Here is a 26,470-nt window from a genome sequence, read left to right as displayed (position 1 = left end):
TTTCACTTTTTTGTTCATTGTATAAGGTAGAATTGGTTGAGCTGGTATTGGCTTAGTGTAAATGGTTTATGTAGTAGATACACACACACACACACACACAGACACACACACACACACAGACACACACAGACACACACAGACACACACACCCTAAATAGTAATTGTAAGATTTCATACCTTGTCCTTAATTTCCCTCAGTCCTGGGCAGACTCTCTTAATTTCTCTTGAATTCTTTTCTTTTTCAGCTAGGTACTGATTTCAAAAGCAGACCTTAAGTTGAGGATATCGCCAGCCTCTTTTTGGGTCATATTTTAAAGGGCAAATCTTAGCTAGTACTTATTGAATGAGCCCTTACTGTGTAACTACCATGTTACTAATTTTATATTTACATTGTCTTATATTTATATTTTTTTTAGTGTAGGTTATAATGTTAATTACATCTTATGCAAAAACAATGAGGCTGAGCAAGAAAACACATAATATTGCTGAACGTAACATAGCTAATGAGTGTCAGAAACACTAATGCCGTAAGTACATTGCTTATTGAGAAAATTGTTTCTAGAGACATCTGAACTGGAATTGACTATTTAGGCATTGCTCCAGTTCATTGCATACTAAGAATTTTGTTATTTCTGTATTATACCTTTGGATAGCTTTTTTTTTTTTTTTTTTTTAATATACAACCAGAAATTTAATTGATTATAATACAATGACTGGTCAACAAGTTAACACACAGTGACAACTGAGGACTAAAACATCAACAGTCATATTTTTATTAACAGATTTAAATGATGAAGATAACTCTGAAATTACCAAAATTCACATGAAATAAGTTCATTTGTATAAAAGACTAGTTTGGATAGCTTTTAAACCGTTAGTGTGAAGTTTGGTAAGCTGCATTATTCAGTGTTGCCACTTGAGGGCAGTGTAAGGCAGCAGTTGACACTGCAAAGTGATCCATGATCTTATTTTCAGAGGCTTCATCAGTAAGTGAAGGGTTGACTGTTAGAGACATTTTCACTTAGTAATAATTAAGTGAAGTTCACTTAAAATGTGTTGGTATTGTTTTCATGTAGTTACTGGAAGCATCTGATTATGTTTCTTTGCCTTGTCTGTTAAGTTCTTTACTGGCTTTAATGTGAATTACAGACCATGCCTTCTGAGGAGCAGTATTACCTTGGAAATGGACTTCTGGGCTGAGGCCCTGACCAAGCTGTGCTGTGGTCTCTCCAAGTGATGTGATCTCTTTTTCAGGAAGACTGATGACTGGAAATTTCTGTTCACTTCCTTATTATTTTCCTTCTTCCATGTCTTCTTTTCCCTGTTACCTGAGCGCAGGAGGAGATGGCATCTCACATCAGTGTTCGATGTGTCCTGGTCTCTGCTGTCCCCATTAGTTCCAGGATGTTGTTCCATGGCTAGAGTGGCTGGGTTTTCTTTCTTGCTTGTTCTGACTTGCTCCTGAGTGTTCTGAGTGGTTCTGTCTGACAGAGCTTCTTGTGATGGAATCTTCTGTGTATCTGGCGTGTCCGTGGAGGTGGCCCCTCACCACATGTGACTAGTGTGATTGAGGAGACTTCCTGAACTGTATTTCCTGTACTCTGAAACTCCTGCATCTGCAACCCAGGGTTTTATATTCATGGAACTGTGCATCCATCACTACAATCTAAATTTATGGTATTTTCAGCAGTCTACAAACTTAAGAACTACCTTGTATATATGAACTTGATTCTTACTCTTCTTCTAACCCCAGCAGCCACTAATCAAATTTCTGGATCTAGATGCACCTCTTGGGGGTTGTAATGTAAATAAAACTCCGTGCCTTGGTTTTTGTGGGGCCGACTCTCATCATCTAGTATAGTGTGCTTAAGCTTCATTCATAGTAGAGCACGTAGCGTTTTAGAATACGAAACAGAAAAGCCTAGCAAGTCTAGTTTCCTTGTTTGTCAGCCACATTTCTTCAGTGATTTATTTCTATGGCATCTCTGATGTCCTTACTAGTGGGGAATGAGTTTGCTGCTTGGCTTTGTTTTTATTGAATGCTGTGGTCCATTAGTGCTACCTCTGCTGTTCACACTGCACAGGCCTGCTCTTAAGTTGTAGGCTGCCCTGGCTGGAACCCAGAGCAACTTATGGGCAGTAATTATTAAGAGGTGACTGTAGTCTAAACACATTAAATAGAAAATTCAGAAATAAATAATTTATAAGTTTTAAATAACTTCTATTTTATTGTGTTGTTATAGTTGCTCTTTCATTTGTGTTAATTGCTTACTATGCCTGAATGATAAATTAAGTTATCATAGGCATCTGTGAATAGGAGGAAGTAAAACCCATATCCATAGGATTCAGTGCTTTGTAGTCTCGGGATCTGTCAGGGGTCTGGGAAAATGGTGGAATGGGGACTACTATACTTGCCTTACTGTGTAGGCTTAATGGGCATTGTTCTTACCCAGGGCATTGTTAATGGCTTTTTATTCTTTCAAATTCTTATCACAAAGTTAACACTTTTAAGCATTGGAATCATTGAAGTGTGTGTGTGTGTGTGTGTGTGTGTGTGTGTGCGTGTGTGTGTGTGTGTGCGCGTGCGCACATGTGCGCTAAAGTACAGATAAAATACTTAACTTTTTTTTCTGATCAGGATTTTGGAAGGGTTGCCTGGGGTTATATTGTGGCATTTAAGAGAAAATGAAACCAGGTGTTTGAGTAGTACAAGACTTTTTAAAAATGTGTCTTTGAAAGTATAACACCAATAACATTAATAAGGTAACCTACTACTGTGTGCTTTTGGGATTGTATGTAAAATATTGATTTATAAAGCAAATCATGCTTTCTTACTGGTAGCAACATACTTTTTCCTTGTAATAGTTGGAGGCATTAAAATAGTTCGAGGTGAAAAATAGTAAAGCACTGTATTTTGTTTTTGTTTTTTCACACAAAGTTTTTCAGTGTAGCCCTTTTCTGATTTTTGAGACAAAGTTTTTCAGTGGAGCCTTGGCTGTCCTGGAACTCACTTTGTAGACTGGACTACCCTCGGACTCAGATATCTGTCTGCTTCTGCCTCCTAAGTGCTGGGATTAAGTTCAGGCATGTACCACTACCTACACCTGGCTGGAAGTCTGACATTGAGACACTGGCTAAGGAATTTTATTTTATTAACCCTATTTTAAGAAGTTCTTGGCTGTATGCATTTTCGTCTGTGGATATCTACTGACAATAATAGTGTATCTTAAAATAAGTGTTTTATAGAAGCCGATTATAGTGGATAGATTTTTAGCTTTTAATTTTGATCTAGAGGCACTATTTTCCTTTATTGATAATAAAACAATTGAAGAAGTGATTTTCTTAAGATACCAAAATGAAGTTTCTCATTCCTGTTCTAGTATTTACACCCCTGCCCCATCTTGGTGTTGGGGATAGAACTAGAGTCTCCTTTTTGCTAAGCAATTGTAACTACATTGCCACCATTCCTCCCTTGAGATGAGTTTATACATATTGGTTTTTCCTACTAGGGCTTTTTGACTGTCCCTCCTTCACAGGTGATTAATTACTGTGACATCTGTTAGTGTAGATTTGGTCTGGACTGATCTTGAGCTGTATGTAAAGGAATCTGAAATCACTAGCTCAGCATTGATTTATGTTGTATTTATCAATTTGCCCTATATATGCTGTGTAGTGATTGATCATCTTAGTGTCTGTTATTGACAGTTATTGGGTTACTTTAAGGTTTTGATTATTATGACTAATTTGGCTGTGAACAGTCTGTGCATGTTTTTTGATAGATATATGTATTATATCTATTGTACCTATGTAACATTTATTTTTTAAACCTTATTTATCGATAGTCTTTAAACACTTTAAACTCCCTTGTAGCTCACCACCCACCAGAGGTAGCGGGGAAGAAAGGATAGGAAGGAAGTGGACTTGTTTAGAAAGGTTTTTTGGAGGAAGTTCCTGCTGTGTTGTCTGGAAATTGGCAGTTCAGTTCATAGGTCAGCGGGCAGTGGCAGCTTGATCCAGTCTCAGAACCCTCACGGATACAGAGCAGTCCAGTTCAGTAAAGCTGGGTTAGCAACAACAGTGACCTGACCTAACAGAGACAGCCAGGCCTCAGCTTCGGCTTGAGTCAGCAGGAGAGAGCAGACAGGAGAAATTCTCTGTGCTTCTCTCAGGGAAGGAAGACTCACAACCATTCCATGGACTCCTATTTATACCCCCCAGACATCGTGTCTTCCATGTGCCTTGCCTTACCATGTGTTTTGCCACAGAATATGCATCCAATTGGCCTGAGACTGCAGAAGTGGTAAGAGACTGCACCACCAGAAGTGTTTTGGTGCATTTCTCTCTATGGAGTCCTAACAAATGCAGTTCAACTATGCAGTGTAAGGAGGGCCAATACATACCAGTTGTTAGCAGAGAATCCTTCCTCACATGTCCTTTCACCTGCTCGCTTTAGCAGAACATCCTCTCTCCTGTGTCTGCTTCAGCTAAATGTTCCTTCATGAGCTGGCCTTAGCCTTTCACACCTGTGTTCACTTTAATGAAATGTTCCTTCATGTGCTAGCTCCAGGAAAACACCATCTGACCAACTTTCCAAAGAACCCTTAAGTTTCCACTTTGTACCTATGTCCAAAGTAGAATTTTAAGTAATGGGGTTATATAAATTTACCATGAATAGATAGATGTTGCCAGTTAGTTTTCTAAGCCACTTTATGACCCTTCAACAAGGTACAGGAACTCTGTTTGTTCTAGTTTCTTTCTGACAACTACTGGGTCTTGGTTGTTGTTGCTGTTTAGCTTATTATATTTTGTTTTGTGACAGGTTTTGTGCTGGGATAGCAAACATACATGATAACATCTGACTTTTGTGTAATTTTTAAGTGAATGTCTTTGAGAGAAGCTAAGTAAATACATCAGGGATTAATTGCTAGAGTATTTTCACTCTTGTTCAGATGCCTCTCACTTGTCAGGCCGGGGGTGGGGGAGGTTTGGAGCAATAAACTTACTGAACCAGGAGAAGAGAGTCACGCTTGCAGAAGGAAAACTTTTACACAAGCAAATGTGAACACACATAAATTCATAGACACATTCATGCTTATATATTCATACATCTCCATGCAAACCAGTTGGGCCCAGATACATACTTATCTCATGTATATGGAGCAAAAGACCAAGTGCCAGTTGGAAAGAACTCATTCTGGATGAAAAATGAGAGCTCCTATCTTTATTGCATAGGGAGAGAAAAAGCTTCTCCCCTTTTATTGCTAATGAATTAATCCCAAGTCTGAAAAAAGAAAGCTTTGTTCTCTTTAGTAAGACTAAGCCTGCCTTAATGTTAAGAAAAGACCTGTTCTGTCCCATCATAAGAGAAGCCTGTTTGTTCCTTCTGTCTCTCTCTAGCTTTTTTTCTCTATCCTTCCACATTCTGCATATTTCTCTCTTAATTTTTAAGTTGCCTTATAATTCTGTAATTTCACTTTGCATTTTCCTTCTAATCTTGCTCTCTCCTGCTAATGTAACAGTGCCCTTGCTCCCAATGCCTTACTCCTATGCCTTTACTCCAATACTGTGTTCCCAATGCTATACCCGCCAAAGAAATTTTTCCTAGTCTTTTATACCTTTTCTAGGAGAATAGGTCACATTGTTTATTCCAGGCATCCCTTTAAAAAAAAAATTCAAGTTCAGACATAAATTAAAATTATAAATTGAATATAAAGTATACAAAAGAGAATGTTTATATGCATATCCATTAAGAGTAATAATTATCTGGCTAAATATTCTTTATCTGTTACTAGCTCAATAAGCTTATGGAGAGTTAAAAACCATAATGTTTGTGATTATGTTATTAGTGAAGTTTCATATAGATAGACCCAGTCAATATTTTATCTTCTGTCTTTGCACTTATTGTATCCTTACATCCTTAGTTTCCTTTTTATGACCTTTTGTTAATGGTTTTATAAGCTCTTGGAATGTGTTAAGTTGTAGATGCCTGCTTGCTATCTCAGAAGCAATTAACTAATGACACTAAAGACAGGCAGAGTTCTTACTGCATTTTTCATATTAGAACAGACTTAATAGCAGTCTATTATAAAAGAGCTTAATAATTACCAGTACAATAATTCTTATAGGATCGTCATTAAAAATTAAATCATTAGTTTGTCTATATAGCATCACTACAGGGCAATGCGTCTTTGTTCTGCACAGATCTGCTCAAAAGGGTGGGCTAGCTAATACATAGTAATTGTTATATATATTTAATAATAACAGGAAAAGCATATTAATAGCAGGAGTCTTTTCTCAGATGAAACCTTTTTAGCCTTGCCTAGAGAAGCAAATCTGTCATTAACTTTAACAGTTCATGGCAGAACCATCTTAGGAAGATCACCTGCTAAAAGCTCCTTGATGGCTCCCGACAATTAACTATACTTGGCTAGGTGGTGGGGCAGCTTCTACAGCTCCTGATTGGGTGCCCGTGAGGTTGGCTCAGGCTAGGCGGTAGGGCAGCTTCCTGGTTTTCTGCCCGTGAGGGGTGGTTTTCCCCAGAATTGACTTGTTTTGGACTTTTCCAGTTCTGGGAAATACAAACTTTGGCCTAGTCTCCCAAACTGCCAGTTTGCAGCTTGTCATGGATTCGTCCTGGTTCTGGTTCACTCTGTCCTCTCACTTGACTGCATAAAGGGAGAGGCATAGGCCTTTGGCCAGGGTACAGTAAGTGATCACATGCAGAGGCTTAGTTTCCCTGAGCTGCTCACAAAAGTGTAAGGAAGGAGAGGGTAAGCCTGTAGGACAGGACTCTGAGTGGTGGAGTATAATGGTGCAAAAAGTGTGTGTGTGTGTGTGTGTGTGACAGATATCGAGAGACACAGAGATAGAGACAGGTACAGATCTTGCCAAAGCTATGGGCTTTTCTCTTAGCTAAAGGGCTGAGAAGAATGGCTACAGTGTGGATCAGCTTGGGGGTGGTGGTGAGATATTTGAAATGGAATGCTTCTCTTTATGGCTTTTTTTGGTTGTGTGATTTTTCTCTAGTAATATTATTGAATTGCCTTTCTATAGGTTTTGGTTTGGTTTTTGTTTCTTGCGTTTTTTTTTTTTTTTGATAGGCTTTCTCTTTTGTAGCCCTGGCTCTCCTGATACTAGCTTTGTAGATCAGGCTGACCTTGGATTCACAGATCCACCTGTCTGCCTCCTGAGTGCAGGGATTATAGGCATGCACCATCAGTGTCTTTTTGTAGGAATAAAAGTAAGACTGGTTGGATTGAATTAACTAAGGCTTATTATTTTCTTTTAAAAAGTCTTTAAATTATTTATATAAGAAACTGAAAAGCAATCTAATGAAGAGTAAAGGAGCAGATGCTTTTCCTTTTTCTTTTTGGACAGCAAGAGCTCAGCTGGGTGTAGTGGAGCACACCAGCGTTTGGGAAGTAGATTAGGGCCAGCCTACTCCACATAGTGAATTCTAGGATAGCTACATGTAAAGACCCTGTCTCGAAACAAAAGAGTTTGGGCATTTGTATACTGTGTCCTCAGTGGCATGATCTGAGGATTGTGTATGAGAGAGTCCTGTAACCTGTAGGACCAGTGCCTTAATGTGCTCATGCTGTCTGGACAGTAAGTTGTAACTGAGGTTGCTGAGCCCATGCCTTCTGTGTGTGCTGATGTACTGCCTGTTTTAGCACAGCATGATGAGCAGGCACAAAAAAGACTTGGGTGAGCCAAGACATTTTTGTTTTAAGAGAAAACAGTAAAATTAATAGAAGAGTAAAGATACCTTTGTTGCATTTATATCTAGAAATCTGAGATTCTCTCTAAACAAGATGGTATTTGCATTCTTCTGTAGCTTTAACTACTGATGTAATTGGAAAAATTCATATTTTTCCCATTACAGAAAATTTGAGATAAAAATTAATAATTTTGTCATTTGCTTTTGGGACAAGACTCCACTCTGTAGCCCAGGCTGGCCTGGAATGAAGTAAGGACTACTTACAGTGGTCCTCTTGTTTCAGCCTCCCACGTACTGAGCTTATGGACATGGGCTATGATAGTCAGCTCTGTTAATGTTGTATGTTAAATTATATCTGTCTCTGTATTATATGGTCACTACTACTTAGGTAAAAAGAAGTACGGTTCCCTTTTCTTTATCATTATGTTTTGTGTTTGACTGCTGTGAATTTCTTTGGGGTGTTCAGCTCATATGTATTATTTAAATTAGAGCACTAAGCTTAATAGTATCATATTTTAGATTTTTATAAATTTTTGTGATATCTGTGATTCCTTTTAAATTTTTTATTTGTTCATTATGAAAGTTAGAGCTTAAATTTTCTTTTTGTCTCTCCACTTTTTAAAGACATAAATCTCATGTTAAATATTTAGACAAGAGTTTGAAACAGAAATTCTTAGTAGCGGTGGTAAAATGGAAGGGCTTTTGATGTCTGGAAAATATGATCTTTATTTATTTCAAGTTATAGATTTAAACAGTTTATGAAATACAGATATTGAACTAAGTTTTAAAAATATTTGTTGTCTTTTAGCAGTGTTAATCAGATTTTTTTTTTTCCTAAGATGGGTTTCTCTATATATCCCTGGCTGTCCTGTAACTTGCTCTATAGACTAGGCTAGCCTCTGTTTTTGAGTACATCACCATGCCCAGCTTTAATAAGATTTTTTATATTACATCTGAAACCCAGGTTTCTCCCTATTTCTAGTGTGTGCTGAGTGGATGGTGCCTTCAGCCCTGTGGTGTCCACGCAGGTGCTGTCCTCTTGATAGTGTCCTGACAGGAGTGAGGAAACCGAGTCCACAGTAAAGGTTTATATTGCACTGAAAACACTCAAGTACAGGCCTGCCTTTTTGTCATTTTAATTTTATTTTTATATTTGTATAATTTCGTAGAGCAGCATTTTCTGTTTATAGATTCTCCAAGATTTGTTAATGGCAAGGTAAAGTTAGTGCTTATCAAACATTATTAGAGGTAAAGTTAATATGTTTATTTATTAATTTTCCAAAATATATTATGTCATCATGAACGTGGAGATTTAATTTGAGAAACAACACTCATCTTAATTTCTAAGAGGCAAAGATAAAAACAGACACAAGAATTGACCTTTGAAAAGGTATTAGGAGACTTCGGGTGCTCTAAATCTAACAAATTGTAGATTTGCTCTTCCTATAAAGATGTGTGTGCTTGGTATCATGACTTAGAATGCGTTCCGGTCTAACAGTGCACACTTTTCCTGCGTAGAGTTCTCAGTATGTGCAGTGTGTTGCTGGCTGTCTGCAGCTGATGCTCCGGGTCAATGAGTACCGTTTTGCCTGGGTGGAAGCAGACGGGGTGAACTGGTGAGTGAGCGCCCTTTACTTTTATTGTAGCATGACATTTAAAAACATTTCTCCTTGACATTTTAGAAATAAGTTAATATATTTAATCATTTAAAAGAAGCATTTTATTATCTTCATGTCTGTTTATTAACCTTTTTAGAAATCAATATCTATCAAACTGAACATCTCTCCCTATCCCATCCTTGGCCTGTTTTATAAGAGGTTAAGCTAGCCTTTTAAGAACCTAATGCTGGACAAAACAAACTCTGGCATGGAGATTATAAGATAGTTATAAAAGTATTTTGTGACAAATGCAGGCAGAAGTCAATAAGGGAAATAAAATATCCAAACAGTAGGCGTTGTATGTCACCATGGGAAAGCCATTAGTTTCATACTTAATGAGGGTCTAAGTGCTTTAAAACAGGTACTGTTCAGTTAGGAGAGCATTGGTTCTCTTGTAAAATCTCTACAGGATGCTCAGATCAACAGTAGAGTTTGGAGAGGAATTAAAGTAAGAGTTGATTGAATGCTATGTCATCAGACTGTCCTCTAAATCCCCTCAGCAGACAGGTACATGCAGTTTCTTAGAGCATTGCTTTCACAAATTATTCAACCTTTATTGATTGACTTAAGTTAGAATAGTTATTGCTATTTTAATTCACAATTTTTAACCTGTTGCTCCTGCATGGTAGTATACACTGGTCTCAGCATTCAGTAGGCAGAGACAGCAGATCTCTGTGAATTCAAGGCCAGCCACCGATACAGTAGTACCATTTCAATTTTCTTTTTACTATTTATTATTATTTAGCCCTCTGTCTTCTAAGACCAGAGGTGGTGAATAACTAAGGAAACGGCAAGCTTCTAAGCTGAGGGTGAGAGATGGGTTAATGTGTGGGTGTAACGGTGAGTCATCAGCAGTGGTTTAATACTGTGTCCATTTTCCAGAATAATAGTGGTAACTTCTCCCACAGGAACTATGTCTTGTCTAGTCTGATGTTGATGGTAGGTATGGATTTTCTTTTTTGGAGGGGGATTTGAGTAAGCCCAATTAGAAAGTGATTGATTACACCCATGACATTTACTATTGCACTGGTAAGCATATCTTGCAAGGACAGTCACTGTTACGTGGAGGGCTCACAGCTGGCTATGATTGATAACTCTCTATTAGTCAGCATAGTACCTATCAACACAATGAAAACTAGCTAGTGTGGATGCAGCTTCCAGGTCCTTACCAGCTTGATGTTGTTATGTTGTATGACTCAGGTGTGTGGCATCTTCAGCAGTAGGCTTACACTATTAAGTTTTAGAGGGCTACCAAGAGAATTGGCGATAGCCTGTGATGTTTGAGGGTTTTATGGGACCTCACTGGCTAACAACTCCAAACAAAGAAGCCCATTCCAGCCCTGGAATTTTTACTTTTGTGTGTACTAGGGATATTCTTGACCTATTATAGGATAGCTCCATTTTAACATTTTAAATCAGTTCCTTAGTTTGGGACAATATCTACATTTTCATAGTTTTAAGGGTGTGCTTATAAAGCCAGTTCCATCATTGTTAGAGAATAAGATAGTATTACTCTTTGCTTTCTTCTTCTGTTCACTCATTGAAATGCCATCATTTAGTTGCTATTGTGGTTGGACAGTAAAAGAGACTGAGTTCTTAGGTATGGTTATACCGTGTTGGGGATATAGTAGAATGGTATGGGTACTCATAGCTGAGATTTATTATAGGGATTGCTAAAATACACTGTTGGACCATGAAGCACAAAGACATGGCTGAGTTTTGAGGAATCCATGTGTAGTCCTCCTCATGTTCTCTCTCTTCCATGAGACCTCTTGGATTGCCCATCCTCAGCAGTGAACATGTGTGATTCTGTTCAGGAAGATTATTACAAACTAGCTCCTCAGGGTTTCACCAGAGGTTAGTTACATTGGCACTCTGGGCTGATAGCATATTTCTTAGTTACCTTTACAGCCGTGATCAAGGTATCTTATACGAGGAAGGCATATTTGGGCTTATGGTTCAGAGGGATGAATCCATCACCTTCCATGGTAAGCAGCATGATAGTAGTGTAGTAGCAGTTGAGAACACGCACCAGGAACTACAAGCAGGAAGCAGAGGCCCTGGAGATCTTAAGAGGCTTTTAAAACCTTAAAATGTGCTCCAACTGATACACCTCCTCCAACAGGGCCACTCCTCTTAACCCTTCCCAAATAGCCACTAACTGAGAATAAAGTATTCAACCACAACACAGGAAACATTCCAGACTTACCTAAAGCCTTACCTAAATGAAAATGCTGAGGGATAAGTGACTTTCAAACAAGGGAAATTAATTTCACTTATTTCTGGAGACTGGGAAATCTAAGATCCAAGGCTCTGTGAGATTTGGTGTATGGTGGGCTGTAATTTCATATAATGGAAAGGCAGAGGGTCTCTCTTAGGCTTATTTATTTGATACTTATGAAGGCTCTCCCTGTGTGACCTAATTTCCCTAAGGCTCTGTGTCACCATACTGTCAATTTGGGGATGATTTTAATTTATGAACTTGGGAGGGACACAGACTTCCAAACTATAGTTGGAACCATATGGCTTGTGCAAACTGAATAGGTACTGTGAGTTATGTTATCTAAAACTGGCAAGTCTTGAGTGTGATGCTCTTTTCTATACAGAAAGCAAAGATAGATGTTATTTTGTCTTACATTCCTAAAAGATGCTGTAGTATTTGGAGCAGTAAAAATAGAAAAGATAATGATTTTATTACATCATCATTGTAAGGAATTTTGTATGACTGTAGCTTTCACTTTTATAATTGCAAATGAGTTATAATTAATAGGATAATTATATAATTAGTGAAATAATATCTATTAAGATAAAATAGCACAATGTCATCATAATTTCATAGTATGTTATAGACTTATAAAATATCTAGTTAGCCATATGGTTATTGCAAATACAGTGGATTTTATTTTAGTAAGTTTAAAGAAGTTACCCTTACCCCCAAATTAGGGACATGCGAGACTAGCTGTCTGAATGTTAGCACTGATTCTTTTCTATTAATTCTAAGCTCCCTTCAACTCCTAAGAAATTCATCATTGTTGATGTCTAGCTCCTTGGAAACTTTTGTACTTTGGGTTTAGCAGTTGTGTCCTTTCTCTGTGCTCCCATAACTCCTGTGATGACAAATTTTTCTTAGACACTAATTGGGATGTGAAGAATTACTAGATATACGTTTTCTAACTTTTTTTTTTTCCCTGAAAAACTAAAGCAAAAGATGGTACCATCTTTAAGTCTGGGTTTAGGATCACAGATTCACATGCTTGTAAAATTGAATAAAGCTCCTTTGATACTGGTGTCTATAATTTCTGAGGAAGAATCTTATGCAGGGACCCAGTCTTGAGTAGAGGCACAGATGGCTAGTGATGGTGCCTCCAAGTCTGTGCCAGGAGACTAATTCTGTTAGACCTGGAACACTGCATCTGAATTGGGTACTGCCATGGGAAAGATGGGCCATCTTGTGAGCCAGTGTTGGCTAGGGTGATGCTCACTGCGAGTGCCTATGTCTGCCGTTATAATCACCATCTAGCTCCCTTTCCTAGGATCTACTAACCAGCTGGTTCCTAGGGCACCAGGAAAGTAAAATATAGGAAGCTTGACTTAGTTACTAGAAGAGAGCAAAGGAACCAGGCAGGTATCAGGATGTTGATATTATAAAAACAAAAATTTGCAGCAGTTGAAATGCTGATAGTATTTAATATAAGCAAGTTTTTAATGTAACAGACTAAACGGAAAAGAGCTTCTCTAGATAGAAAGAAACAGTACATGGGAAACTTAGGAATAATTCAATAAACTCAGAAGTACATACAAATCACAAAAATAAAGAATTTTCACAGATATATACTGTCAACTAAGTTAATAATTGTTAGATTTTTAAAACTCCAGAATTTTATTAGAACAACTTTAGATTAAGAGAAAATAGTCAAAGTACGAATGACTTCCCCTGCTCACCATTTTCCCCTTTTGACATCTTGGGTTAGTATGATTCATGTTTCAAACTCACAGATCAGTATAGATTTGCCAAAAGCTATAGTTTATATGGGGGCACTGTGATGGAAATTCTATGGATTTTATGCCTCTCTAGTTCCAGTGGTCATTTTATATGTATGTCTTTTCTTTCTTTCTTTTTTCCTTTATATATTCTCTCCTTCATGGTAATGGGACAATCCTTTCATTTCAAGGGAATGCTCTCAGTTTCCTAGTTTTCTATAAGTTTTTGACATTTTTCTGATCCCCCAATGCTTTGGCAGTTACTGCCTTTTTTTTTTTTTTTTTCTTCTGGATTTCTTGACTATTTAAACATTTTCTCTTGGTTGTGTGAACTCAAAACCTTGATATAAAAATCATGTGGAAAATGTGCACTCAGTTTTTCAACACTCCCTTTTGATTATAATTGTAGTATTCCTCGTGCCTTTCTTTCTTCCAATCTTGGTTCTATTTCTCCCTGTAGCAGTCCTTTGTCTTCCCAAGTTCCCATGCCTTCCAGAGAGTGGATTATAATCCTAATGAATTGTAATCTAGCTATGACTTAGCTGAGTGCTATGTAAATGCCATAGGCAGGAAGAAAAGAAATTGAAGACATAGTATAGAGACTTGCTCTTTTAATACACTCTCATTTTGTGTTGTTATGCTGTTGTGTGAAATGTTTTTGTTGTTCTTTTTCAGTATAATGGGCGTTTTGAGTAACAAGTGTGGTTTTCAACTTCAATATCAAATGATTTTTTCAATATGGCTCCTGGCATTCAGTCCTCAAATGTGTGAACACCTTCGTCGCTATAATATCATTCCTGTTCTATCAGACATCCTTCAAGAGTCTGTCAAAGAGAAAGTGACAAGAATCATTCTTGCAGCATTCCGTGTAAGTACTCAGTGAAGGAGGTTGTTATTGTTGTTGCTGGTGTGTGTGTATGTGTAGGAGTTTTTGCTGTGTTTATCTTTGAAAGGTGGGAAATATTGTAAGGGAATGGGATGTGTGAATTGTAGTATACTTGTAAAGAAATGGACTTTGGTTATATGAAGAAAATCCCTCTTTGTTACAGCGCCTGCCACAGAACTGTTATTATTAGGGTTTTTCTCTCAGGACCCATATTTTAGTTTGGAGTTTTGTTTGAGATCCTGCATCTCAAATTATTATAAACATTACAATTATGTTGTTAGGATATTAGAATTCTGTCAATTACAAAAATGAGCAAAAGATGATGAAGCATGAGGACAAGAAAGGAGCTTTGTTATATCACGTAAGGTATTGTTAAGTGTTTCTCCAAAGCCATTGTGTTCTGTGAATCAGCTGTTTGCTTAGTCATGTTGTTGGTTGCGTTAGGATTCAGATGGGTTTCTGGGAGATATCTACCCAGGGGGTATCACTGAACATGTCTCACTTGCTGTTTATTACTCTGTGGCAGCCAGAGGTCTTACTTGTTAGCTAGTACTTACCAGAGCCCTATTATAAAGTTACTGTTAATATATGAGAACGTTGGTATTGGTATTTGGTTAGTCTTCGCTTTGCAAATGGGAATGCTAGATGGATGTGGCATTCCCCATTGGCATGCAGAATCTTTGCTTTGAGCCATTTGTTTTTGTGTTTACTTGAAATAAAAAGCAAGAAGTCAAAAACAAAATGAGGTATTGTGTTTTAAAATTTTAAGCAGTATTGCCATCAGATTTGTCAAATAATAGTCACTAATATCTTTTAAACATTTCTAGTCATGTAGCGTAAATACATGAATGAGTGTGTGATTTCGATTTATACTTAAACATAAAGATGGCACATTATGGGGCTATGCGATCTTTTTAAAATGAAAAAAATATTATGTGCATATGTGAGAGGGGTTGTGCATATATAGGTGGCCAGAAGTGTACATTGGATCCCTTGGGGCCAGAGTTACAGGCTGTTAGCTGTCTAGTGTCAGTGCTGGGAACTCTTCCTGGGCCTGTCCTCTAGAAAAGCAGAAAGTGCTCTTAACCTCTGAGCCATATTTTCAGACTCTACAGCCTTATTCTTAACACTGTGTAATATGTATGCTTTAATTTCTTTCTGTGTAGTGCTTCATTATTCCTTTAGTCATGTTATATTCTGTCTACTGTGTTGCTGTGTTAACCATTGCTCTATTGACGGAGGCATGAGGTATTCACAGTTTAACATTTCCATGAATAATTTTGTATATGGTTCTGCTGAGTCAAATGAATGTGCTTTCTTTTAAAAACTTTTTTTAAAATAGATAATACCAAATGATCTTTCAAAAGTTTGCCAGCTTATGTTTGCATTTGCTGTGCTTTAAATTTGCTGTTCTTTTGTCTTACTAATGCTTAACATCACTCTGGATTTTTATAAAATATTGGATGAATAGTGAAACCATTATTTAAAATTTTCTTTTTATTAGTAATACAGCGAAACATCTTTTTTATTTATTTTCTTTTGTTTTTAGAGAATTACATGTACGTGTTTTTGGTCATTTTTACCCTCCTTCAACTCTTTTCAGATCCACTTCTTCCCTTTCCGCACAACTTTGTGTTCTTTTTGGGTTTTTTTTTTTTTTTTTTTCCCATCAAGGCCAATTTGTGTTGATGTTCTTAGGTATGTGGCTTTCTACTCGAGCATGGTTGACTTATCAGGAGCTATACTGCTGAGAAAACTGACCCTGTCTCTTCCCAGCAGCTCAAAGTTGCCAATAATTTCTCAGCTACTGGGATTTTATCTTTTTTCCAAAATGATCTGTAAGCTTTTTGAAGAGGGAACATAGTATATATGTTTCATTTAGGGTTAAACATTCTGAAGTGTCTTATTTCTGTACCTTGGCTACTTGTCTCTATGTTGATTGTCATGTACTGTAAGCAGAGGGTAGAGAGATGCCACAATCTATAGGTATAATGGTAGGTCATTAGGAGTTGGTTTGATACTATGTCCATTTAGCAGAATAATAGTAGTATGTTCTCCTCTAAGATCTATGTTCTGTCTAGCCAGAGGTTCTTGGCCTGTTGTTGGTGCCAAGTACAGGTTTCATGTTGAGGAGTGGGTATAGAGTCAAATCAGAAAGTGATTGGTTACTCTGATGGCATTTAAACCACTGTTGTACCTGTGAGCTTCCTTGGCAGGGTGATTGTTATTGTAGCTCATAGGGCTCCTACCTGGGTAAGACTGGTACTTATTTTCTCTTCTAATAGCCTACACAGCACCGTCCAGTACTACGAAAGTTAGCCAGTAGGGATAAAACTTCAGGTCTGTACCAGCAGCTTATGTTCAGCAATAGGGTCTTATTGCCAAGTTCTAGAGGACTAGAGTTTAGTTTTTGGGCAGTTCAGTGTTAAAGTTGGGATGGAGTATCAAGAATTCCTGGCTCAGCTTATGGGAAGTGAGGTTTCTAATCCCAATAGAAGATCTTTTCTAAGATTAGAAGATTCTCACAACCAATTTTCAGGAAAGGGGGGAATGTACACCATGTACTAATAGTATTGGTGATATGAGTCTAGGAACCTTCCCTTGAAGAGGGGTTGGAGTGGGGGCAGAAGGCGGGTACCTGGGATTTTGGGGGCCTGTGGAGGTACAGTTGTGGGTCTAGGCCTAGTGTCCCTCTTTATAGTGGAGTGGTCCTTAAGACAGGCATAGTTTGTAAAGCCAGTGTAGTATTTCTAATCGGAGAAGGGTGCAAGGGAGGGATGGGTGGGGTTGGTGGGGTAAATGTATGCTCCACTTCCTGCATAGAGATGGGGATGGCAAGGGCACGAGTGTGGATGAATAAGGTTAGGTAAATCAAGGTTGGTTTCCTACCTTAGGGGAAGGTTCAGAAGGGGTGCAGGAAGGTAGCCACTGGACACATGGTCTTCAGGTAGGTGGTCAGAGTACAGGAAGGAAAAAGGCTGACTGTCTGTTAATATTCACTGTCTGTCTGTCTGTCTATCTAATATTATATATTTATAGCATTTTTTTTCAGTCTTAAAATTTTAAAGCTTGGTTTAGGAATTTCTTTCCTAGAAGTCTAGAGTTAATAATAGTTATACTGTATTTTAGAATTTATTCTGTATCAGGTACTGACCTAATCACTTTAACAATATCACATGTATGGACTTTATTGTAAGTTAATTGATTTGGCAAAGTACCCTGAAGCAGAGAGCAGGGGTTCAATTTAGTATGATTCATATACTTAACTGCTATGCCAAGCCTAGTATTTTTTATTTTGAGTCATTTCCATGTGTCAGTCCCCACCATTACTTACTTAAAAAAAATAGTTTGTCATAAATTTTACTTAAGGTATGTCTTTATGTTTATATAAAACCTTCTAAATCCTCTCTCTCTCTCTCTCTCTCTCTCTCTCTCTCTCTCTCTCTCTCTCTCTCTCTCATCTTTTGGTATTTTCAACATGAAAGGACAACTTCTATTATGCACACTAGCGGTGTTAAATCTAGTGCTTTTCCAAGCTGTCTAAGGAAAATTGAGGGCATGCAGGGAGAGGCTTCTACTGTGGTATTTACTATTGGAGAGATGGACAGTGAAACCTAATGGTGACCTTCTGAAGATCTGTGATGTTAATAACTTTTGGCCAAATGTTCTGAGCGTTATATTTGCTTTGTTTTGTGGTTACAAAAAGTTATACCGTTTTAAATATAAGAATTGTCCTGTTATCATCTTTAAGTCGTTTCCTCTGAAATTTAGGCAAACAGGCTGGTGAGATGGCTCAGTGGGTAAAGGTGTCTGGACATGGTCTGACTTTGATCACCACCACTTCTTTCAAGTTGTTCTGTGATTGTCTCACACATACCGTGATGCCAGTGCAGCATATATGTCCCAAAGTACACACACAGTCATGAATGCAGAGCAGTAATTAATAAAACAAAATAAAATGTAAAAGCAATTAAGCAAACTTTACCCTTTCACTCATTCACAGGGTAGCTAACATTTGTGTTATTCTTTGTACAGGAGTTGTCAAGGCACAGGTGTGGTCCAGATAATTTTTAAACTCAAGTTGTATTTGTAAGACTCGAAGTGAGTCTTAACTACAGGAGACCCCCCCTCCCCCAAGTGAGACATGAGAATGGAGTTCAGTGCAAATGCAAGAGGTTTATTTTCCGGTGCATCGGGATTGACCCTCAATCAGTTCCTCGTGGCAAGTGACTGGAATGTGACCCCGAATGGCTATAGCATGCAGTTTTTGTACTTTTTAGGGGTGCAGGTTACACCAGCAAGGTTACAGTTTAAACTTAGTGGCTAAGTATATTGACCTTTGACTCTATTGGCTAGCGAGCATATGGCACCTATTCGAACTCTATCTGGGACCAGAGGGTCAGGTGACTCTCACTCAGTACATTCTGCTGGGTTTTTTTTTCCCCAAGAATGTTCCTGCTTCTCTAAGGGTGGAACTTGGCCTAGCCTTGACCCGAGGCAGGAGGCTGGTACTTGGTCCAGTCTTGACCAGAGGCGGTGGGTGTGAGGATGGCAAAAGCCTCTAGGGTCCTTCATATTAATGAGGCCTTACTTTGAAATAATTCAAGAACTGATGTTATTGTTTTTCTTTTATGAGTTCATTTTCTACATTCTTATTGTTTAGAAAAGATGAAAAATTCCTGAAGTAGTCTTCTTTAGTCTCCTTTATCTTAAATTATGACTTTATTTGAGTTGCTTTTGTGTTAGACACTTTGATAATTGTTAATTTCAATAATTGAAGATGTAGTTTGCCATTGAAGGTCTTAATAGTTACATAGTCTGAAGACAGATGATGTAAATAAATATTGGTGTCGTACAGTGATAAGTAGTATGCAAAAGCGAAAGTTACAGAAAAAATGGAGGATTCAAAGACTTTTGAAGGATAGATAATTGTCGAGAAGTTAAAAACTTAGGAGAGGATGCTAAATATTAAGAAAGAACCTCCTGCAGTTGCTGGCGATTTGTTCTTATAGGAGGACTTATCTTTGTTAATGTTCCTACTACTGTGGAAGCACAATGACCAAAAGCAGTGTAGAGACAAAAAGGTTTGTTTTGGCTTAAAACTGTCAGGTCACCCCTATCACTAAGAGAAGTCAGGGCTTGAGCCAACACAGGAACCTGGAGGCAGGAACTGAAGCGCAGAGGGCATGGAAGAGTGCTGCTAACTGGCTTGCTCCTGGCTTTCTCAACTTGTTTATTTTAGGGGGCAAGTTGAGATAGGGTCTCTCTGTTGCTCTGGCTGATCTATAATTTACAAAAATCTACCTTCCCCTGCCTCTCAAGTGCTGAGATTAAAGGTGTGTACTACCTTGCTAGGCTTAGCTTGCTTTTTTATACTACTCAGGACTACCTGCCCAGGGATGGTACCACTCACAGTCAGTGGGGCCCTCCTATAGCAATCTTTAATCAAGAAAATGGCCTACAGATTTGCCTATAGGCTAGTCTTATGGGTCCATTTTCTCAGTTAGGATTTCTTTTCCCACAAATGTCTAGGTTTGAGTAAAATTATCAAAAACAGCAGGTACAGTTTATTTATGCCAGTACTAACCACTTAAAATATGTCATGATTGTGTTAAGACTGATTGTCTTGGACCTGAAGGTACAGCTCCAGCCAGGGCTGTTAGAAGCATTTTGTACTGTGTACCCATCAGCCCAGATGAACTGTTTTCTGTCTTGGCTAGAATGGGAACAATTCTGGTTGGAGGGACTACTGTGATTGATGCTGGGAAGCAAGGTTGTGATTGCCCACGCAAGTGACAGTCCAAGTTAGTGACTGTGTCTAGTGCAGAGAAGACTGCACCAATCTTTGTGATTTGATGATTGGTTAGAGTACCCCTTCTAGAACTAAATAAGCAGACTGTCTGGGCTCAGTGAGAGGGCTGGCCTACAACTCCTGTGGTACCTCTGATGCATTATAGCCACAGGTTCATTAAAGGCTGTCCTACCTGAATGATTTTTTTTTTTTTTTTTTGGGTCCACTTTAAGTAGTTTAGATCAAATTGGTAATACCAAGAAAGAAACCACAGAAATAACACAGCAGTGGCAGGATGTGAGGATGAAGAGGATGGATGGCAAGAACTAAAAAATGCTTATTAGGAGTCAAAGAAGAGAAACCAAAGGCCATGGTCACCAAAGAAATTCCTAGGAGTTGTCAAAACATTAAGGGCCAAGATAGACCAGACTGAGAGATGTTAGACTGGCCATTGTTGAGGTCCAAGAGTCCTAAGACCTAAGGTCCCCATGGGAACTGAATGCAGATGGTTGTAAAAAGCTCAGGCAAAAACAGTACCAGTATTGGTTTCGAAGATATAAAGGCTGCCTCTGGAGGTGTGACTCACCCAGGAAGCCTTCATGTTTGTTTATGCTCATAATGCCATTAACATTCCAAAGAGGTGTCCTTTGGAATCATCCTAACTTCTGTGGGTACATGCAAGTATATATGTAGTGCCCTTACGAGTAAATCTATGTCAGAACAAGTGCGAAGGGCTGGAATGGTAGTCCTTCCAGCACCTTTTTGCTCAGGAGTTTGGCTATTGTGGTTCCATATGAGTTTTAGGATAGGTTTTTTTTTTTTTCTTTTCTTTTCTATTTCTATGAAGAATGAGTTGGAATTTTTTATTTTAAATTGGGATTGCATTAAATCTGTAAATAGCTTTTGGAGAACAGTCATTTTCACAGTTTTTTGAGTGTGTTCACCAGGGACAGTGGCCTGTAGTTTCTTTTTGTTGTTGTTGTGTCTTTCCCTGATTTGGTTGTTAGAATAATGCTGACTTTGTAGAACGAGTTTGGGCAATGCTTTTTCTGTTGTTGTTTTGTTTTCTTTTGAATAGATTAAGAAGGATTTATTGTAGCTCTTCTTTGAATGGTCGATAGAAGTTTGCTATGAATTCATTTAACTCTGGACATTGTTTTTTTAAAGCTAGAAGGGGCTTTTATTTTTATTTTAGTCTCTCATGTGTTATGGGTCTGTTTAAGTTGTTAATTTGTACTTAGTTTAATTTTATCATTTCTTTTAGATTTATGCTACTGACTTGATTTTTTCCCCCTCACTTATGTCTATAACTAAGAGGTTTGCTTTTTTTCCCCCTGGTGTCCCACTATTTCTATCTGTACTTTCCTGTGTTTATAGATTTTTTTAAATATCTCTGATTTGTTTACTCTAAATTTCTTCTTTTTTCTTTTAGTCCTGATCCTCTATCTTCTGTTTGATTCATTTTACTTATAAGGCTTTCTGTTGAGCTTCCTAGTTAAACTGTTGGGTTTTCAGTTCCATCTTGATTTCAGCTTTAGCCATCTTCAGTGTTTTTATCTCCTGATTGGATCCAGTTCTCAAGTCTGTGATTACTCTTTTCTAACTCTCAAACTTATGTCTGTGTTTTCTTGGGCATCAGTCAGGTGTTTATTCTCAAGTTCTTTCTCCTTGGTTCATTGAACTGAATTCTTTGAGGAGGTTTATGATCTTTTAATTCTGTGTCCTGGAGTTTACCTAGGTAATTTTTATTGATAAACATTTCTACAGAACTGGTAGGTTTTAGAGAGAAGATATTTGCTTGCTGTTTCAGATTTCTGGTACTTTTAGAATTGACTCTAGGCACATGAACCTCTTTTGTTAGTTCTGAGTTTCTTATGGAGAAAGCAGGTTGTGGGTGGAAGAGTGGATATTCTGGTGGGTTGTGTCTGGAGGGTAGAAATGAATTGCATGGAATGAAGTCAGTTGACAAAGGATATTGGTGTGGTGTACAGGATATGTTCCTTGTTTGAAGTTTCAAGTGTGGAGAGGTAGATCTTGCTGGATAGAAATGTTGGCTGTGATTTGGAAGAGTTCTGTGTCTTGGGAATTAGGTAGAAAGGATCCTGGATGAAGCCTAAAACTCCTTTGTTGTTCAGGCAAGGGAGGTGAATGAGAGGACGTGAGACGTCTAGATCCTGGGCTAGGTGGTATAAGTAGATACAGGTAGGGTGCATCCTGGAGGAAGCCTGCAGGTTGCCTGTGGCATAGGCTGGGGACATCAGACTAGCCTGGCACACAGGTTGTTGGACTTGGGTATCTCTAGCTTATTGCGGGAAAGACATGTATGAGGAGGACAAGGGAACTCACCGGGATAACCTGGAAGAGCTTGGGGAGACTTCTTCAGGGAGATTGCGTCTCTTAATGATTCTACCATGTCACAGAAACACTATAGGCTGGCAGCTAAATTTTTAAAATAGTGATCTTTGGAGAATATTTCAGATTTAAACAAAAGGTATTTCATACTCGGAGGTAGGCTTCTGATTATATGATTATATAGTTACCTTTTAAAAGTACTGGTTGAGTTGGAAACTCAGAGGAAGATGTAAAGAAGTATGGATGGCTGTAAACATCATATACTGTCTTCATGTCTCTGTCTAACTCAGAATTTCTTAGAAAAGTCAACGGAAAGAGAAACTCGCCAAGAGTATGCTCTGGCCATGATTCAGTGCAAAGTCCTGAAACAGTTGGAGAATTTGGAGCAGCAGAAGTATGATGATGAAGATATCAGTGAAGACATCAAATTTCTTTTGGAAAAACTTGGTGAGAGTGTCCAGGACCTTAGGTGTGTTATCATCTTTGTCACTGTCACATAATTACTTGAGATAAGGTCTCACAATGTACCCCTGGCTGTCCTGGAACTTCTGTATAGACCAGACTGACCTGGAACTCAGAAATGTGCCACCTCTGTGGGGCTAAAGGTGTGATCCACCTGTCCTGGCATTGACATGCTTTTTAAAATTGCCATACACTAAATCTGTTGAGGCTTGTTGACCTTGAACTCCTGGAGAGAAGTGATCCTGCCTCAGTCTCCTGAGTGGTTGGACCCTATTGGTGTGCATGGTGGACTATATAACTTTTAAAGAAAATTCGAATTAATTCCAAGGTATGAGAATCATATACAATATGCTATGTTTTCTGCTGAAACAGTCTACACTGTTAACTGTAGCTTAGAGCATTTGGCTATTTTTGTTTGAATCTTGAGAGATTCCCATTTTTTTTTATACAGAACTCTAGTTGAGTGATATGTATAGTTGGCCTATATCTGTTTTTATTATTAGGCTTAGGATATGCTTATTTAGGAACACTAGTTTACTTATACCTACTTGTCTACATTAAGTAACTATTCAAACAGGACATACTTGTCAGTGTTCCTTCTCCGTCCTGGTTATGCTGAATTGTCAGTCAACATTAGTGGATTCATCTTTTAAAACTGTACTTGAAAGTAAGCTTAAACACGTCTTGTGACAGTCTGTTTAGTGGCTCTATTAGCCATTTTCCTCATTCTGTTAATCACAATGATGAGAGTAGTGTTAATCCCACCAAATAAGAGTGAAGACCATTACTCTAAATCTTTGGTTAAATTAAGCAAACCTTATTTTCTGTCAGACATGGCTAACTCCCTAAAGCTGGGTTTGAAAAAATAGCATTTAACATAGGAATAGTAGGCTTTATATAGTCCGGAAAGCTACAAGGCTAGGGAATTTTCAGGGGTTGAGAGATTTCCAGAGGGATTTTGTTACACTGGAGCTTGGCTGTACAAATTCAAAATAATTTGGCAGAACATCTTATCATTTGGGTACAGTCAAGGTATGAATCAAACTCCAGAAGGTGGAAATCATGTCCGATTTCAGCAACAGGATAAAGCACAGTCAACTTGAATTTTGCAGTACATAGAAACAAAGTTATTCTAATCTTACAACAAAAGTGGCACCCATCCTTAAGATGGAGTCAGGCTGGTCTATCAATTCCTGTAATACAGTTCCCTGACAAAGGAGAAAGGTTTGTTTCTTTTGACTCAGTTCCAGAGTGTGTGACTTGTTTTCTGGTGTAGAAGTCATGGTGGCAGGATCATATTTTATCTGCAGTCAGGACATAGGAAGGGATGAATGGTTTGCTCAGGCCACTTTCTCCTTTTTATGCATTCCAGGACCAGCATAGGGATTAGTGACTTCAAAAAATGCACAAGTCTTTGTGCCTTGTCTTCATTGCTTTCTTGTTGTTGTGATAAAGTGATAAAATACCCTGACAAAAGCAATTTAAGAGAGAAAGTATTTATGTTAGCTTACCATTGTCAAAGGACAGGAAAGTCAGTAATGAGAAAGGCGTGGGAAGGCACAGTGACAGCAGCAGCAGTCTGGCTGATCCCCTGACATCTGCATTCAGAAAGTCTCAAGGTCCATCCTCAGTTACCTACTTCTTCCAAGACTCCACCTCTAGAGATCACAGCCCATCTCCAAGGCACCTCCACCTAGGGACCAAGTGTTAAAGATGAGACTAAAGGGGCCATTTCACATTCAAACCAGAAACTTCAATTAACCCAGTCAAGAAAAGCCCCACAGCTGTGGCCAAAGGTATGTCTCAGTGTATTCTAGATCTCATGAAGTTGACAAATCAACTCACGGTAACTAAACCACACTTAAAAACAACTAAGTTTCTATATATTTAGTTGCTAATTTTTGAATTACAGTGCATAGAGTTTGTTAACATAGATTTCTTGCTTTTAATTTTGAAAGATTATTTCAAGAAATCATGTTTATATTATTAGCAGTTATACTTAGTATATATATGAATACATGTGTGATATTGTTTTTGTGATACAGTAATGTATTTTAACATTTATTTTAAGATTATCTGATTTTTACATATATTCACAATAATATATCTACTGACTTGGCAAAAACACTGCTTTTACTCTCAGTAGAAATGATCATTTTCACTAATACATATTTATATATTTATTGAGAATAAAAATTTTTCGGAGCAAGTAATGATTTTAATATTTCACACCAAACATTCAATTTTAGCAATGTTGGACCTTAGTTTCTATGATTTGTTGGTGATTAAATTGTTCAAGTTCATAGTAGTGATTAATATTTAGAGGGCAGTGAGTCTTTGCAGCTGTTATTCTTGTTATATTTTTTTAAGACACGGTCTGACTGTGTAGCCTTGTCTGGCCTAGAACTGGATATATAGATCAGGCTGGCCTTGAACTAACAGAGGTCAGCCTGCCTCTGCTTCTTGAGTGCTGGGATTTAAAGTGTGTATAAAGCCCAGACTCAGTCTTTGTAACCAAGTCATATTTTAATTTGCTTAATTTTGTAGTAGCTCTTTCATTCTTATAACTGGAATTTTAAAATAATTTTATAGCTCATTTGATGAATACAGTTCAGAACTTAAATCTGGAAGGTTGGAATGGAGTCCCGTACACAAGTCTGAGAAATTTTGGAGAGAAAATGCTGTGAGGTTAAATGAGAAGAACTATGAACTCTTGAAGTAAGTTTGGATTTCATGCTCTGCTCTATAATGATCCAGATCCTCATCAACATTTAGCTTTGTTATTTGGTGCTCTGTAGTTTTCATTTATGTTTCCTTGCTAAGTAATGTGTTGAATGCTTTTTATGCTTTTGGTCAGTTAGGTGTTATCTTCTCCAAGAGAAGTGCCTGCCAATTGAATAAGTTTTTAAAAATGGGAATTTGATATCCTGAACATGATTTTTGTCATGTATTCATTAAGACTATTTTACCTTTTGTTTCTTGCCATTTTACTATTTAACTCTAACCTTAAGAAACACAAGCTATTAATTTTAAGAGATTCAGTCTCCTACTATTTCTGTTTGTGGCTAGGGCTTTTTTGTGTCTTGCTTAATGTATTGCTTACCAAGGGCTCAGAGATACCCTTGTGTTTTTACTTTGATCTTGTTTCTGTGGTACTGGGACTAACTCTAGGACCTAGAGCAATGCCAGGGAAGTTCTCTGCTCACTAGCTATATTCTCTTCTTTTTTCTTTTATCTTCTTCCTCAGTGTTAACTTCTGTCCTGTAGCCTAGGCCTGAGCTGGAACTCATGACAATCCTCCTGACTCAGCCTCCCATGTGCTGAGATTCCAGCTGTGTGTTACTGATCTCCGCTTGCTTGTTCTTCCTTTCTTTTCTGTTTTGGAAGATTCCTACTAAATAGTATTTCCAAGGTTTGCTACAGCAGTAAATAGATCTCAACTATTTAAAAGTTTCCACATTAAAACAGCCTATTTATTGTTATTTACACTATGAAGATATCTTTTTATGCTATTTTATTTATAGAAGGTTTGTTGTTTGACCTTATATTTTGATCTTCAATCTATCCAGAGTTATGGTTATGAATTATGGTTGTGAAGTAGGAGTCAGAATTTACCCTTT

The 26,470-nt window shown here is 37.9% G+C and overlaps 1 protein-coding gene across 2 annotated transcripts in view; it reads left to right on the top strand.

Annotated features, from left to right (window-relative positions):
• Positions 1 to 26,470, top strand: part of ATP6V1H (ATPase H+ transporting V1 subunit H) — a 64,980-nt gene that overhangs the window by 20,020 nt on the left and 18,490 nt on the right. For both annotated transcript variants that reach the window (XM_080938681.1, XM_080938680.1), the window contains 4 exons: positions 9,239 to 9,336; positions 14,035 to 14,227; positions 22,679 to 22,857; positions 25,443 to 25,568. In XM_080938681.1, coding sequence (XP_080794807.1) covers positions 9,239 to 9,336; positions 14,035 to 14,227; positions 22,679 to 22,857; positions 25,443 to 25,568 — 596 coding nt within the window. The remainder of the gene's footprint in view (positions 1 to 9,238; positions 9,337 to 14,034; positions 14,228 to 22,678; positions 22,858 to 25,442; positions 25,569 to 26,470) is intronic.

The sequence above is a fragment of the Micromys minutus genome, assembly GCF_963924665.1.
Source record: "Micromys minutus genome assembly, chromosome: 26".
Classification (NCBI taxonomy): Eukaryota; Metazoa; Chordata; class Mammalia; order Rodentia; family Muridae; genus Micromys; species Micromys minutus.
The sequence above is the reverse complement of the archived record's forward strand: the minus strand, read 5'-3'. Positions and strand labels throughout refer to the sequence as shown.